General features: G+C 39.7%; 1 protein-coding gene across 8 annotated transcripts in view; it reads left to right on the forward strand.

The window, feature by feature from the left end:
• Window positions 1–16,752, forward strand: part of RASGRF2 (Ras protein specific guanine nucleotide releasing factor 2) — a 121,283-nt gene that overhangs the window by 34,869 nt on the left and 69,662 nt on the right. For 6 of the 8 annotated variants that reach the window (XM_071732218.1, XM_071732224.1, XM_071732220.1 and 3 more), the window contains exons 2-4: window positions 6,194–6,300; window positions 14,393–14,540; window positions 15,157–15,246. In XM_071732218.1, coding sequence (XP_071588319.1) covers window positions 6,194–6,300; window positions 14,393–14,540; window positions 15,157–15,246 — 345 coding nt within the window. Of the gene's footprint in view, window positions 1–5,854; window positions 5,953–6,193; window positions 6,301–7,307; window positions 7,369–14,392; window positions 14,541–15,156; window positions 15,247–16,752 lie in introns of those variants that run through there. The other 2 variants (XM_071732225.1, XM_071732222.1) reach the window with 2 other exon arrangements.

Here is a 16,752-nt window from a genome sequence, read left to right on the forward strand (position 1 = left end):
TTCCTTGATTTCTGTTTTACATGTATTTTGGGCATGGTATTTTATTACTGAGATATTAAGACTTTATAAAACAGGGTACATTAATGTATGATCTCTCTAATTCCAAAACTGCTGATTTCATACTTAAATATAATGACCTCAGAATGCTGTTGCTCTTGACCCATACAATATTTGAGGGATGGCTCAGGAAGGTGATTCACTGTCAGACGCTAGAATAGATTTTATGCAGTAGGTTGTAACTTGATTAATCCAATACTGGTTAAAGAGAGAAGTAATCAAGCCATCTGATCTAACATACAATATATATATATACGTGGGTATGTACATATGTATATATATATATGCACAAATACTTAACACATTATATATTTGGGAAGTGTTACACCAAACCCAGACCAGATGCTACAGCCCAGCTCTCAATCTCTTCAGTATGGGAGATGGTGATACAAACCAGAGCCCCTGGCTTAGTAGGTAAAAGCCCTATCCTCTGTTGAGTCCTGTAGATTTCCAGACTTCTACCTACGAGTGTTGATGAAGTAAATTAGATGATAGCAAAACCCAAAATATGCAAGAAAAAACCCAGACAATTAGTAGCAGCCAGTACATTGTGAAAATGCCAATGTATCTTGTTTATAATAAAATGTAAAACCTTTTGAGGGATTTCAAAGACTTCCATACCATCAAGTGAAGTATTAATTAGCTCCCATAAGACTATGAGGAAGCTTTTATTTGAATGGACCAAAGGTCCACCTGGTCTAATATCCTGTCTTGCATTGTGGTCTCAAGTACATTCTAGGGAAGGCATCAACTGAAGTATGTATTTTCCTTTACCTCTCCTCTAAGATGACATTAAGCTTCCCGTTATTTTCAGCTTCAGGCCTGTCTGAATTTTGAATATGTGAATATTGTATGTTCAGTACCCCACGATTTCTGAACAGTGAGTTCTGTAGTCTCCTTGCAACCCGCTGGCACTCGATGTGTTTACTGCTTCCTTTGTCAAGGAGCAGCACATTACTACCAGTTGCCTGAGGAACTACTTTCCTCTGCTTGTTTTGCAGCTGGTTTCTATTATGTTCATTTAATAGATTTTTTTTTTAATTGGAAGAGAAATAGACCAGTTGATGCTTATCCATCCCTTCCATATCTTTTGTGATGCTCTTAACATTGTTCTTTATTCTGGAGAGTTTAATTTAGTTTTAATTTCTCTGGATATCTAATTTAAACAAGTGCAAGCATTTTCATACCTCTTTTATCTTTTTCTGAATCTCTCCCATTTTATGATTCCCTTTCTCTTACCGGAGGTACAAAACTACTTTAAAGCATTCTCTGTTTTGCAGCATAACATGAATGTTTGCTTTGTTCTGTTTCTTTACTAATCATCCTGAGCACTCTAGTTTGTTTTACTTGGCATCTGCTGAGCTTTGGGGGGGGGTTTCATGAGGGTTACTCCAGAAACTTACTCCAGTTTTAGCACCAAGCACAGAGCACATCTTTACATGTGTGAAGCTTTTTATTTTTCCTCACATATGCCATGAAATTTGTGTGCTGTTAATTTCATCTGCCATTTTACTGTCCAGGTGTGTTGAGTCTGCAGTTCCCTGTAATAGGTTCTCATCACTGAATAATTAATGAACTTTGTCATCCTGTGTAACCCCTGTCCCTATCCTCAATGCAGTTCCCTGAGGAAGTCCGTTGATGGCTGTTTTTCATGGTAAGAATGACACATGATTCAATATTCCAGCACTGTTTCCTGGATTTTCATCAGATTATTTTTTTAATTTTTGGTCCTGGGGGGGTTTTCTTCTTGTAAATCCTACATGCTCAGGCTTTTCCCTAAAAATCTGTCAAAAGCATTTTGAAAATCATATCGTAATCCAAATACTTCTTGGACCCTTCAGAGAACTGGTGGGCTTAAAAGACATGACATCCTTATACAAAAGACTCTTCTCAAGTACATCATATTAATTCTAATCTAGTTCTCATTATAGCTTCTGTTAATTGGCATGATACAATCACGAAATGTATTGCCTTTGTAGATCACCCTGTAACTCTTACAAAAACTGTCATGGTTTTCACCCTCCTGTCATTAGTCCATTTTCATGATAATTATCAGCAGTGGTCTACAAATTTCCTGCCAGTGCTAGTGGTACATGAAGTATCAAAACGTGGGAAAACCCAGCCCTGGCATTTTCCCTCTCTTGATTAAAGGCTCAATACTTCCTCCTCATATGGTGCTGATCCAGTGATAGGGAGAAAATGTTGTCTTCAAAACGTGTTGCTTACCTCTCTACACTCATCTTTTTGCACCTTTTAGGGGTTCTGCCTTCCTCTAAGTATATTCTCTTTTCCTTCCCTTTCCCCAGGAGGTAAGAAATGCAGAATACATGTAATGTTCTGTATTGTACATGTCAGTTTTGTATGTACTGACAGCTAGGCAAAATACTGTAAGGAGTGCACATCTGAAAACTTAATGAGGTTAAATGTGCTTGATTAGTAAAAACTTTGATTTAGTCTGCAATTTGATGCTTTTCCTACAAGAACTGTCGAGATTTTTCAGTTGCTGCAGTCATTATCCCCTCCTGCCCAGTAATATACTAGTTCTTGAGGTTGCATTCGAGTTTCCAGATTCTGAAGTGAAAATGTCCGTAGAAGTAAAGAATGAGAAATATTTTTATCTCATAATTTTAAATTTTAATAAATTGCCTCACCCATCTTTTTACCCTCAAAAATTTGTTAACATGCCCTTACAAATATCTGTTAGTAAATAAAATAACCTTAAAAACAGAGCAAATGATTAAGCTTCCTCATGCCTCACACAGAAGACAGACTTTCACTAAGCCTCCTGATTTTTGCTAACAGTCTTTATACACAGAATAATTTTTCACCGTTGTTTTGCATTAACACTCTCCACTCTTACAAATATTTACAGCTCGAATTTTCTTTTAAAATTACTCGAAGTCCTGGCACGAAGCATTATAGGAAGACTATGCCATAAGTCACTGAATGATCAAGAAATAGGGTGTAATGAAATCATGCCTTATTTAACCATTAAAAAATGTATTTTTATAGTATTTTATGGAGAGAATTAAATGTTTTATGTTTAGCAAGAAGATTTAAGGAAAAGCAGTTGGTAGGCTATTACCACACAGTAATTATTTACAAGCCCACAGTATGACAGGGTTCAGTAGTCACCTTGAAGACCTTTGAAACATAATTTGAAAGTTATCTGCCTTGCTGATGGAAGAATAAGATAACAAAACCACTGCTGATCATTTTTCCAGTCTTTTTCCATCAGGACACTCAAAACTGACCAAATTTACGAGGAGCTGAAGGCAAGAATTTGCAGTAGGGGTTGTCAAGCAGTGTTTTATCTGGGGCAGCAGCTTTTCTGCCTGTTAGAGGTAGCACCACTGTAGGAAGATGAGTGCTCATCCTTCGTCCTTCAGTGTTTCAGCAGCTGAATTGTTGCAAGCATCATTGCTAATCTACAGGTGGAAAAGACACGGGTTGCTACAACTGTACTGTGTTGCAGTGATACGGAAGCTGAGCTATTTAGCAAGTTGAATGGCAGTGCTAAAATTATATGTGTCTATATATAAGTGTAGAGGCCCACTCACATACATCAGCAACTTGAAAATCTAATAATGCATTGCAGATATCGTCTTATTTTCTTGTAGCAACTTAATTCTGTAAATGATAAAAAATTATTTTAAAAAGAGAATTCAAGGTTGACTTAGAGATTCTTTTTAGAGGCATGTTACAATATTGAACTTTGCATACTCTAGAGTTGACTACTCTGGTTAGCTGTTGTGATAGCTGATACTGGTGCTTAAGTGCAGCATACCATGTTTCAAGGGGATGAAGGATATAGATGAGTTTTAATGTAGCTTCTGGAAACAAATGCATTTTATAATTTAGCTTTTGTTTCCACCGTGCCCAGTCTTTCTGTAGTAGTCCTCTTAAGTTTTTTTGAATTTGTGCATTTTCTTGGTCTAGCTAAGCGTTTAGACCATGCATATCACCATAGTAACTGCACACCCCTAAGTCTAAATTCTGCAACATGAAATTGATGAATGTCTTGCTCAACAGAAATTTGAATTATTTCATTTCAGAAGAAGTAAAGAGGACTGTAATATTGTCTCTCCCTTTAGATTGAATCATACAATGGGGTTAAATCCAGTGCTTGTCTACACTTGTGAATTTATTCTAATTTAAATGTCTCCACTTTATGAAACACAAATAGCTCGTTACATAAAATGCAGCTCTATAAAGTGTGATTTATCTTTAAATATACCTTTTTAAAATAGACAATTCCAGTTTATAATCAGAGAACATTTGTGTGCAATATTTCTACACTTCTTACTGTCCTGCAGGTTGCTTTCAACCACACCGTAGTGTTATAAAAGTTTTAATCTGTGTTATGGAGAATCATGTAATAATATAATGCACAAAGTAATAGCTTTCTCTTTACGGAATGCCATCAGAGGTATTCATGTTACCGAAAAAGAAACCAAACATACAGGTGCACTTCTGTTCACAGAGGTAGCTGGGTTTCATAAATTTGAAGTCCCCGGGTAGAAATCTTGGTGCAAATGCAGGTGCACAGACAGGGATAGAGGCAGTGTAATGAATCCAGTGCATCTGGGATATACTGAACCTGCTCTGGGCACACCACACAGCCAATTTGTGTGTTGTACGTGCACAGCTGGCTGGCAGATGTTTTGGAAGGGGACAGTATAGGGCTGTAATAGTATCCTTTTATACGGAGAAAATTATTTTTAAGTGTTTACAGTATCTGCAGCCAATTTGCCATAGGTAAAATTTTAGCCTTCTGTTTCTGTTTATGCTTGTGTTCCTCCTGTCTTGGCTTTTAATTCTGGGGTGTTTTGTATTTGCTTGATCTCCAGCATGGTGTTTGGTTACAGGGAGGCTTTTTTCAGCTGAGCTGTGGGTCTGATAAGGAAAGCAGAATGTTTGTTGTCATCAGGTTTCTTACTGCTGTACGCAATGGCTAATGGCATGGGAGAACAAAAAATTATATACCTCGTGTGCTGACTGAAGTGTGTTTGAAATTTGCTGTTAAACACCAGAAAGCAATTGCTGGTTATACTCAGTTCACTGTTAGCTGGGATGGAGGCAGAAGAGGGGTTGAGAAGTTCTAAGCAATGAAAAGAACTGAGTGATCTGGTCCAGAGATTTTCGGTCGTTAAAGCTCCTCAATAATGCTGGATCTAATAACAAGGTGGTTTTATGTCTGGGCAGGTCCCACACAGGTCCCTCTGCCCACGAAACAGCTGGCTTACTAACCGTGCATTTAATGCACCTATGGAAATTACAGGTGTCTGCTTAGGTGGAATATTTTCATACGTATTTTCATCAACATTGGAAGTTGGTATGCAAGCTCTGTAAAATAAGGTTGTAAAGTGCCGACCTTGTGAAATGCATTTTGAGGTAGATAATTAGGAGAATCTTCCCTCCCTACCAGACATTATTGTTTTTACTACATTCTGAAAATAGCAAAAACTTTCCTGAAATTCTGTGTTCTATAAAACAGTGATGGGCTACATGTTTCATATAGAAATGACATTGAAGCATACGACATTTCTGTGTAAGTAGCATTTGCTTATGAAAAGAAAAAGTTGTTGCAGTGGCAATTATTGGTGAGGCTTCCTGAGAGACGGGCAAAAATGTTTTGAGAGTGTGACGAATGAGAAGGGACACTTTCTTGGTTCTTCTGGAAAGGTCAGGAAATCACCTAGAGCCAGTAGGTGGCAGTTCCAGATTTGTTAATCCCATGCTGACGTCTGTGAACAATGTAAGGTATAAAAGTGAAGGGGGAAAAGAGATCCAGACACTCAATGACAGTCACATTATTGTATTTGACTGTAGAAGCTGCCTAGGGAATTATATTCTGTTGTCTTGTATGTGGGAGCCTAAGAACTATAACTCACAGTAAGTATCACAAAAAGCTATTACCTTGATACACGGGGGAATATGTTAAGGATAGAGTTTCAACTTTAATCCATGTTTTGTGACTAGTAGCTCGAAACGCGTTTTCCTAGTTTAGCAGTACTTTGGGCTGTGTTTAAAAAGCCAGGGTTTATTTTTGTTTGTTTGCTTTGTTTTTTAGTTTTGTACATCTATCTTGTTTAAAAGAGTTCGTGAACATTCTTTTTCTCCTTCTAATTTGCAGCATTACTTTACCGTTCTTTTTGGTCATGAAGGGCAGAAGCCACTGGAACTCCGTTGTGATGATGAAGCAGATGGTGATGAATGGGTAGAAGCTATTCACCAAGCAAGGTATGAAACTTGTTTTTTAGCAAGGTATGAAACTTGTTTTTTAATCCTAAACTTCATTTTATTGCAAATAAGTTGATAATAATTTGGAAGTATAAGTATATATAAGTATAAACTCCCTAAACAGAAATAAATATTACAGTGCATTAATTGTGTATTGTTTGCCATTCATGGGTATGTTATAGGAAAAAATGCCTATATGATTCATGTTTTTGTCACTGTATTTTATCTTTCATAAGTGATTGTGTTCCAGTTGAAATTAGTTCAAGAGGGATACTCTTGCATTGTAAACAACTCCTAGGATTAGTCCTGTGGTAGAGACGAAGTGTGTTATATGAATAAAGAAGTGATATGCCAAGTGAATAAAAGAATTCTTCTTAAAAAGCTCTTGGTTAGAAATATATGTAAGAAAAAAGAGGTAAAGCTATTGTGATATGAAGTGCAATACATAAAATATCAGCTTCAAAACTGAAGTCCTGAACAATGATCAGTCTTGTGAAAAGGAGCAGAGTAGGAATTAGTGCCATGCCGTTATCTTTCTCTGAGAAAAGGTCTGCTAGGCGTATGGGTGGGGTTTCCAGTATAATCTAAATGAAAATCATCTGAGGGTTTGTGAAATAGTTTGTGGGGGCAAATCCCTTCGCTGAAATGCACTTTCTCCAGCCTCCTGTCATAGACACTCACCTCAGCTAAGCCGCAGTGCCATGGTAACGCACAGGGAACCAGGCAGTTCCTGAGTTGCTTAGGACATTAGCCGTGTAAACAGAAGTGATTTTGCTTCATAACTAAAAACGACCACCAGCAAGTAGTTTTTAGTCTAGAACTGGTGAAATAAAGTCCTGAAGCTGCAGATCTTATGTTGCCTGGGCATCCGATCTTTGGATTTGCGTTCTTTTCTTAGCATTGGTTCCAAACTGAGCAGGGTCTTGTGCTTGCTTGGATAACTGGGTTGTGGTACTTAGTGAACCACGTTTTGTGTGATATCCCTCTGAGTGAACTCATTATTTCAGGTTTTGAGAAGACAAAAAGCTTTGAACTTTCAGCCCATCCCAGGAAAAGATGTCCATGAGGGTATGTCTCATTGCTGAGGGAAGAGGAGAGGAGGGAGAGCTTTAACTTGTCTCTAGATCTGGTTCAATTTCTTTTTGGAGTACCACTGAAAGCGAGTGAAAAATGGAGCATGAATTTTTGCCTTGTGGTAATTGGATTCAGGGCAAGCACAAACCTGTACTTGTCTGTTCTCAGGATAATTTTTTTCTTGTCCATTTCCTGGTATAAAAGACGTGTGAGCAAGAGATGCTTCATAACACTGAGTTAAAATTTCTCTCTGGGTAGTTCAGTTCATAAACATATTACACATGAAATTTCAAGGCAGAACTTAACAGAAAATTAAGCCAACATTAAAAAAGCACACAGCTGAAAATACTGAGACCGTGTACTCGATGAGAAGAAATTAGTTCCGAGATTCAGGGTTGGCATCCCTGAATTTTGACTCTACCAGAAAGTTCTGGCTGTAGCCTGCAGACGACCGTTGCGTCTCTTGTTGTAGCTTGCAAGCAAGATCAGTCTTTTTATCTCACTCCCTTTTACTATTTGACATTTTCCACTTTATTTGTACCTATCTGAAATGACAGTCCTAATAACATCGATCTATGGACAGCACTGTGAGGGATATTCTCTGAGCACAATATCATTTGGGGTTTTTTCTTAATCGCGTTGCTACGTGGGTCTCTTAAGTTTTGGGGGGGAACTTTTTTTTCTGGTGGCTTGGCTATGGCTTTTCTTGTTCTAGAACACTTTTTTTGAACAAAATATCCAGAAGTGACAAAAAAATTTCTGATATTTAGTTGCTAAACATAGTGTTGTATGCTGCTGTGATTACCTCATTGTTCTTATACTCTTCTACTTCACAGAAAGTTGCTTTTATTTGCTCTCCATTGCGTCTAGCAAAACAATATGTAATTGCATAATTAGTTACATAACAATTGGGTCTTTTACCAAAATACATTAAAAAGTAAAAATAATAGTTTTAGACTGTTGCATAAGGCTTTTCTTGCCAATGCTATTTAAGAAAACACAACAGATTTGATTCAGGAATTAAATTTTGCATGCATCGTGGCTAGACATTTTTCCTTGAGTTCGTATTTTTTTACAAATGACACAAGCTTTGGCAACTTCTTCAGTGTCCAAATTCATTTGAAGCTAGCGCAAGACATTTCAGACCCTTTTCTCAGGTCTTTGTTCTGAATAGCTAAACGGTGTTTTGTGTACACCTTTGATAAAACTCTTCTATTGTGTCTCAGGTGTCTTAGGTAGAAATTCTTGGAATTACTGAGAACATTCCCTCTCCCCTTAAATTGAAAACAGGCCTGGAAATAACCTTTGAGTAGGTTGGCATTTGTGAAATGGAAATATTTAATTGCTTTCTGGAGGGTGTCATCCCCAAGAACAGCTGCGGTAATCCATGTGTTTTAGCTGAGACAAAGTACTTGAGGCTTCTGCCATTTTTCCTTTTTTTTATTTTTTCTTTTCTGAGATTGACATGTGCAAAATCTAATTTTGGATTGCTTTTCATGACTTTTTGCCAAATACTTGTTTGCAGCCATCAATTTTTTAAATTTATTTTGCAAGTATAAGTAGGCTGTTAAAAAAATAACATGGTCTGACTGCATCCTGTGCCCCACTGTGGATAAATGGGTATTAGGTATGCATATTTGTTCAAGTCCTGCTTTGACTTCACCCCAGGAGTTGTGTTTTTTAAAAGAGAAACTGTTTCACCCTCAATACACTGAGGTGGACTTTTCACCCTCTCAAATTCTTCTATGGTTTTAAAATGAATTAATGTTTTTGCATTTAATTCAAAAAAATATGCTTCTTTTTCTTCTATATTGATGCAGAAATTGTAAAACTTGTTGCCCTTTTCTCTAACTTTGCCTTGGAAAGTATTAAATTAAGTGCTTCAGGCTGTGGTTCCGTGTATGCTTTAGTCCTTCATAAACCCACATTGCTGCCGAAGGAAGCAGCTGCCATTCTCAGTCATTCCCACACCTTTACAACCCTCTGGTCATGCAGCCACAAGTGTGACCCTAATTAGGAAACTAATTTGCACTAAAAGAATTATGAGACATGAGGCTGCCACCCTACCCAGGTTGAACCAGAAGTGATCCAGGGCAATTAATTCCAGTACAAATGTGTGTACTGGCACAGCTGGCAGCAGGGATCAGCACAGAGACATTCAGCACTCAGTCGGGCACACACACCAGCAGCCTCCTCCCTTTCCCGTCCCTGTCTGATCAGGATGAAGGCATGTTACTGCAAAATGCACACAGTGCCTAGATACAGTATGGGTGCCTTCTGTAAGAAGCCAAGCCATGAAGTCTGCCCAGGAGCTGGTCCTAAATGCTCTGTCTCCCCAGTTGCTGGCATCTGGAAGCACAAATCCCCCGTGCCTGCAGACCTTCTCCAGTTGCTGGTACTCACAGATTGGCATTCTCCCCTCTCCAGCACGCTGTGCACCCCCAGGAACTGCTCTAAGACACTTAGTCTACCCCATGTACTTCCCGTTGTGAGTAATATGAGTAACATACTGGCTAATGAGATGTGTTTTCAGGGTAGCAGCCCCCTCCCCACACACCCCTGGTCCTAGAGTAAGCTATTCCCCAGCTGACATGCTTTGGGTACACAAAACCACCCATGCTTGTTGGGGCCACCCTTCTGAAAGAGTCTCTATTCCAGTTTTGTATTTCCCCATCTCAGTTAAAAGGATCTTGTAGTGAAAATCATCTGGCATGTGCAATTCTTATGCTTCCCCATATATCACACAGTCACACCCTCTTATCCTAGTTTTTGAAGTTGTTCAAATCTCCATCTTCCTTTGCCCACCTGACTAGAAATCAGCAGACCCCTCTTTAACAACCTTTCTAAACAGTTGTCCGTGTGTTGTCTGAAAGCCCATCCTGATTTTGTTTCTTCTGGTAAATCAGCTCTGTAACCAGTACATAGGTGTCCTGTGATATCTCATGCCATGAAGGAGTTAGTGGTACTTGGGTACAGGTGATCTCCCAAGTAACCTTGGTTAAAGTCATAGGGTTGGATTGCATAAATTCTATTTTAACAGTTACTATCTCCACCTCTAGTGAGACTGTTGGTGTGACACTAGACTTTAAAACCTGTCTCTAATCTATTCCTCCTCTGTTAAAAGAGTCTTATAGTTGCTTGCAGGTGGTCAGTAGGGACAGATGTAGGAAATGTTTTTTGCCTTATGACCCCCAGGGCCCTGTTGCCTGATCTACAGAAAAAATTGATGTTTGTGCGGCTTGCATTTCAAAACAGTGATTTGATATGACTGTAAATAGTTCTGGTAAGGTCCAATGCCTGTTTCTTCCAGCTGCCTTAGCAACATTAGTATAGTTAGCACAGAGTGATCTGATGGACCATAACACTGGTCTGATTTCAGTATAAAAATCTCATTTTTATACATTTGCTGGTAGCACTGCTGGAGCCTTTATCTGAGAGAACTGGTGGATGAAGATGCTAGGCCACTATCCATCGTATCTGAGAAGTCATGGAACTTGCGTGAACTTCCCACTGACTGGAAGAGGGGAAATGTAACTGGCAAATTAAAAAAGTGAAAAGAGGAGAAAAAAAGAAAGAGGAAAAAATAGAAAGAAGAAAAAGAAAAGAAGAGAAAAGAGAAGACCTGTAGGCCAGTCAGTCTCAGCTCTGTGCCTGGCAACATCGTAGAGCTCCTGGAAGCTGTGCTAAACCAGCTGCATCCTGTGCTGCATCAGAAGTGTGGCCACCAGGTTTAGGGAGGTGATTCTCTCCCTCCCATCCACTCCTGTGAGATCCCACCTGTGTCCAGTTTTGGAGCCCCAGTATGGGAAGGACATGGAGCACTTGGAGCAAGTCCAGAGGAGGAACACAAAGATGGTGAGAGGGTTGGAGCATCTCTGTGAGGGAGGGAGCAGTCTGAGAGAGTTGGGGTTGTCCATCCTGGAGAAGAGAAGGCTCTAGGGGACCTTACAGCAAGCTTCCAGTACTTAAGGTGGCCTACAGGAAATCTTCAGAGGGACTTTTTACAAAGGCATGTAGTGATAAAAAAAGGGGTAATGGCTTCAGTCATACAGAGGGTAGATTTGGATGAGATATTAGGAAGAAATTCCTCACTGTGAGGGTGTTGAGACACGGGCCCAGGTTTTCCAGGGAAGTTGTGGCTGCTCCCTCCCTGGATGTTTTCAGGGCCAGGTTGGATGATGCTCTATTCTTTTTATAATCTCCAAAGAGGAAAAACTTTTACTTCATGACAGCTGTGGGAACGTATTCAAAGTATTTTAAATCAATTTTTTTCCAAGTAAAGTGTTGAATTTAATAGCTGTATTCAATATTGGCCCCCTCCAGTATATAACAGCACTACTACAGATTGAAAGGGCAATAAATACATACAAAAAAAGATTAACCGGAGAGAATGCATGTTACTACGCTTTAACAAGCCTCATTGTATTTAATAGCAAATGTTCATTTTTTTATGAGTGCTGTAACAAGTAGAAAGAAGTTTAAAAGGGAAGAGATGTGAAATCCAGAGATTCCTTCTGTCAAACGCTGTGCTAACTTGACAGTGGAAGAACATATGATAGCATTTTCAGCGCAATGTTTGATGAAAAAACAGTAACAGATCCCTTGTCAAAGATTAGGGCTGTATTTTTTGCAGTTTGATCTTTATTTTCTAGGGTTATTTAACCTCAGAGGATTAGAAAGAAATTAGAAAAAGTGCATTTTTTTGAGTAATCCCAAAGTGGCCTAAAAGCACAATAGGTGTTAGCAACCTAAAACAAGTTATGGTGGAAATTCTTCCATAAAGAGATCTGACAGGTAAAGATAATAAGAAATAGTTCTGATTAAGTGCCAGATGTTCCCTTCAAGTCCTCCCAAAAGATGAAAAAAAGAGCAGCCCTTAAAATAAATAAATTGAATTCATAGAATTTCTGGGCTTAGCCTGAGAACTGGAAGCTCATAAAAAGATCAGTGCAATTACCTCACTATCAGTAACTGGATACTGGGAGCCTGGATACTGCTAGTGCCTGTGTATTAAAAGGATATTGAGCAACGTAAGTCAGGATGATCTGTGATCAAGCTATTCTTTATATACTAAGCCAAATAAACATGGTTTTACATGTTTGTCATTGGTAGAATATTTATTGTGTAAATATAGAGCTGGCAAAAGCCCAGCTAGAACTCAATCTGGCCACTGTCATGAGACAACAAAAAATGTTCTTACAAGTACATTAAATGCAAAAAGAGAGCCAGGGAGAATCTCCATCCCTTAATGAATACAGGAAGAGGGAGGAACATTGCAACCAAGGAAGAAGAAAAGGCTGAGGTGCTTGATGCCTTCTTTGCCTCGGTTTTTAATAGTCAGACCAGTTATCCTCATAGTGTTCAGCCTCCTGAGCTGCAAGACAGGAATGGAGAGCAGAACTCCCCCATAATCCAGGAGGAGGCTGTTAATGACCTACTACAGCACCTGGGCACTTGCAGGTACATGGAGCCAGATGGGATCCACCCAAGAGTATTGAAGGAGCTGGCAGAGGAGCTCACCAAGCCTCTCTCCGTCATTCATCAAGAGTCTTGGTTAACAGAGTAGGTCCCAGACAACTGGAGGGTTGCCAATGTGACGCCCATCTACGAGAAGGTCTGGAAGAAAGATCTGGGGAACTCCAGGTCTATCAGCGTGACTTTGGTGCCCAGAAGTATTATGGAGAGGCTCATCTTGACTGCACTCACATGGCAAGTGCAGGACAGTCAGGGGATCAGGCCCAGACAGCATGGGTTCAGGAAAGGCAGGTCCTGCTTGACCAACCTGATCTCATTGTGCGAGCAAGTGACCTGCCTAGGGGATGAGGGAAAGGCTGTGCATGTTGTCTTCCTGGATTTCAGTAAAGACTTTGACACCATCTCCCACAGCATCCTCCTAGAGGAGCTGGCAGCTCATGGCACAGGCAGGTGTGCTCTTCACTAGGTAAAAAGCTGCCTGGATGGCTGAGCCCAGAGAGTTGGACCAAATGGAGTTAAATCCAGTTGGCAGCCAGTCATGAGTGGTGGGTATTCCCCAGGGCTCAGCTGAGGGGCTGCTTGATAAATATCTTCATCCGTGATCTGGATGAGGGCACAGAGTGCTTCTCCAGCAAGTCTGCAGATGACACTAAGTTGTGTGGGAGTGTTGATCTGCCTGAGGGTAGGAAGGCTCTGCAGAGGGACCTGGAGATGTTTTACCACTGGGCCAAGGCCAATGGTATGAGGTTCAACCAGGCCAAGAGTCAAGTCCTGAATTTTGGTCACAAAAACCCCAGGCAATGCTACAGGCTTGGGGAAGAGTGGATGGAAAGGAGAAAAGGACCTGGGAGTGTAAAAGGACCCAGCTGAATGTAAGTCAGCAGCGTGTCCAGGTGGCCAAGAAGGCCACCAGCATCCTGGCTTGTATCAGGAATAATATGGGCAGCAGGAGCAGGGAGGTGATTTTGCCCCTGTACTCAGCATTGTTGAGGCTGCACTTCAAGTACTGTTTGCAGTTCTGGGCCCCTTGCTACAAGAAGGACATTGAGCTGCTGGGGCTTGTCCAGAAAAGAGCGACAAAGCTGGTGAAGTGTCTGGAGCACAAGTCTTACGAGGAGTGGTGGAGAGAATTGAGATTATTCAGTCTGGAGAAGAGAAGCTTAAGAGGGGACCTTACTGGTCTATACAGCTACCTGGAAGGAGGTTGTAGAGAGGTGGAGGTTTGTCTCTTCTCCCACATAACTAGTGAGAGGAAATGGGCTCATGTGGCACCATCAGAGGTTTAGATTGGATGTTAGGAAAAATTTCTTTTTGGAAAGAGTGGTCAGGCATTGGAGCAGACTGCCCAAGGAGATGTTGAAGGTGTTAAAAAAACTTGTGGATGGATCATTTGTGGACATGGTTTAGTTGGATGGTGGTGTTGAGTTGATGGTTGGACTAGAGGTCTTTTCCAACTGTAATGATTCTATGATTCTTTATCTTGTAAGATGATATGGAAGACAATATTTGGCTATTTGTGCTAAATTAGTGTTTTGTCTTTTAGCTACTCAGATATTCTGATAGAACGGGAGGTGTTAATGCAAAAGTACATTCATCTTGTCCAGATTGTAGAGACTGAAAAGATTGCAGCCAATCAGCTTCGACATCAGCTTGAAGATCAAGACACAGAAATTGAAAGACTTAAATCTGAGGTACGTGCCAGAGCCATCAAACAATTGCTTATAGCATTTTGCTGTGTGCATTGCAATAATATTCAAGATTTCTGTAATGTTTGTGAAAATGAGGGAACCCACTAAGGTTAAGATGTCTCCCTGTGAACCCTTGACAAAGTAATTTTCTTAGGAATACTGGAGACTGTTAAACTGATCAGATTGCTTCATTGTCAGGGGCTTTAAGATGACACATTGCTTTGCAGTATGGGTGCCACTGATTGCATTATTTCCTACCTGGCTTCACAAAAGCAGTTTTATCCCGGACACACTGTCCTTTTTTTATGGCAGTATTGAGAGTTATTCTAAACTGCTTTGTTTAACAGAATATTAAAAATTTTGTTGCAGTCCTGAGGTGATAAAAGGCACACTCTGTTTTGAGAGGAGAACCAGCTGTCTTCTGGTCCTCCTCCATCTGGCCCAAAAGCCTTGCTGGTTTTCAGAGACCTGTGTTCATGTCCCTGTGACCAAATAAATGCTTATCATTCTGTGCAGCTCTAATAGACTTGAAGAATGGGAAAATATTTTTCTGTGAGTTCTGTAACTTAGAATTTCATTAGCTTGAGAAAGCATCTAATGAATGTTTGTTTTTTATCAGATTGTAGCTCTCAATAAAACAAAAGAAAGAATGAGGCCTTATCAAGGAAATCAGGAAGATGACGATCCAGATATTAAAAAAATTAAAAAGGTAAACATGAAGTCTTCTGTGCTTAAGAGAAGGGTGGAATGTGGGATGCACTTCTCTACTTTAGACTGTGTAGTTCTGTCTTTGTTTGCTTTCATTAAGTACAGTCAAACAGCAAGATTCCTTTTCCTTTACTTAAATGTCTTAAATTATATCATCTTCCTGTACTTCAGTGTCACATTTATGCCATGGTGTATTTGTTGCTTAAGTATTAACTTTTATGTGGAAGATATATATTCAGTTTCATAAAGAAGCTTGCATTCAACTGCTTGTAAAGACTGAAATTAACTCATGGGCTATGTCCTGTGGGAAACAAATGTATAGTGACTTTATACTCCTTTCTTACAAAAATGCTTATAAAGATATGAAAGAATGACTTATATTCTCTCACTGCAGCTGTAATGCAAATACTGAAAATGCAGAAAGCAGTCTCAGTTTAGGCTGTCAGCCAGTCTGTTTCATAGTGGTTATTCTGGGACAGTATGGCCAGTGCTTTTAGTAAGAGGGACAGAATTGTCCCAGTCTGTGTGGCATTCACATGTGCAACTTCCAGTATATTTCTTAGGTCTGGGAATAACCAGGCTACAGAACTCTGCCTGTTGCAGGCTCCCACAAATTGTAATGTATGAGCTTGGATGGAATTCATGTTTGAAGATGGGGTCCAGTATGTGTCACCCTTGCTCTCAGTGTTCATTCTGGCAGTGGAACAAGCACCCCAGGGAAGTGGTCACAGCACCAATCCTGATGGAGTTTAAGAAGCCTTTGGATGATGCTCTTAGGGGGTGCCCTGCACAGGGACAGGCGTTGGACTTGACTTGATTATCCTAATGGGTCCCTTCCAGCTCAGCAGATTCTATTACTCTATGATTCTGTTAAATTGCATAATATCATTTATGGTATGTGGACTTAGTTTCTGACTCCTTCTGAATCATGCAGTCTGAGCAAGGGTCAATGCTTGACGTGGTATCCTTGTGTGAATTTTCCTTTTCATACGGATTAAACATCTTGAGTGTTTTGACAACTGGGCCTCTTTTTTTTTTTTTGGAAGCTCTTTATTAAGAGTAAACTCCTGTCAGTCAGATTTTGCATTTTCTTTCAAGATGAATGATTTTCACATCACGATCAGGGCAAAGACATACTGAAATTTTCTGTCATCAGATATAGACCTTTTCTGTAATCTTGAATTCACTTTGTAGCTTTAATGGATGTTACACTTAAGTAGAATTTCCCTCAGCATAGAAACAGTTTTTTAAGAATGCCCAAAATCTGCCTTTTGTAGGCAGTAGTCTTGATGGCCTAGGTGTCTGATGCCAAGCAGTATATTTATACTTAGATTAAATACATATGCTAACTCATATTTATTCATACAGAAACTCAACTGAGTTTTACGCCTACTTTAGGATTGTGTCAATAATTATATAGCATTAATAATTATATGTATGTCAATAACTATATATATATTCACTGCCTTGAAATGTGTTACCTGGAATGGTTGCACAACACTTCTAG

Source organism: Heliangelus exortis, chromosome Z, assembly GCF_036169615.1.
Source record: "Heliangelus exortis chromosome Z, bHelExo1.hap1, whole genome shotgun sequence".
NCBI lineage: Eukaryota > Metazoa > Chordata > Aves > Apodiformes > Trochilidae > Heliangelus > Heliangelus exortis.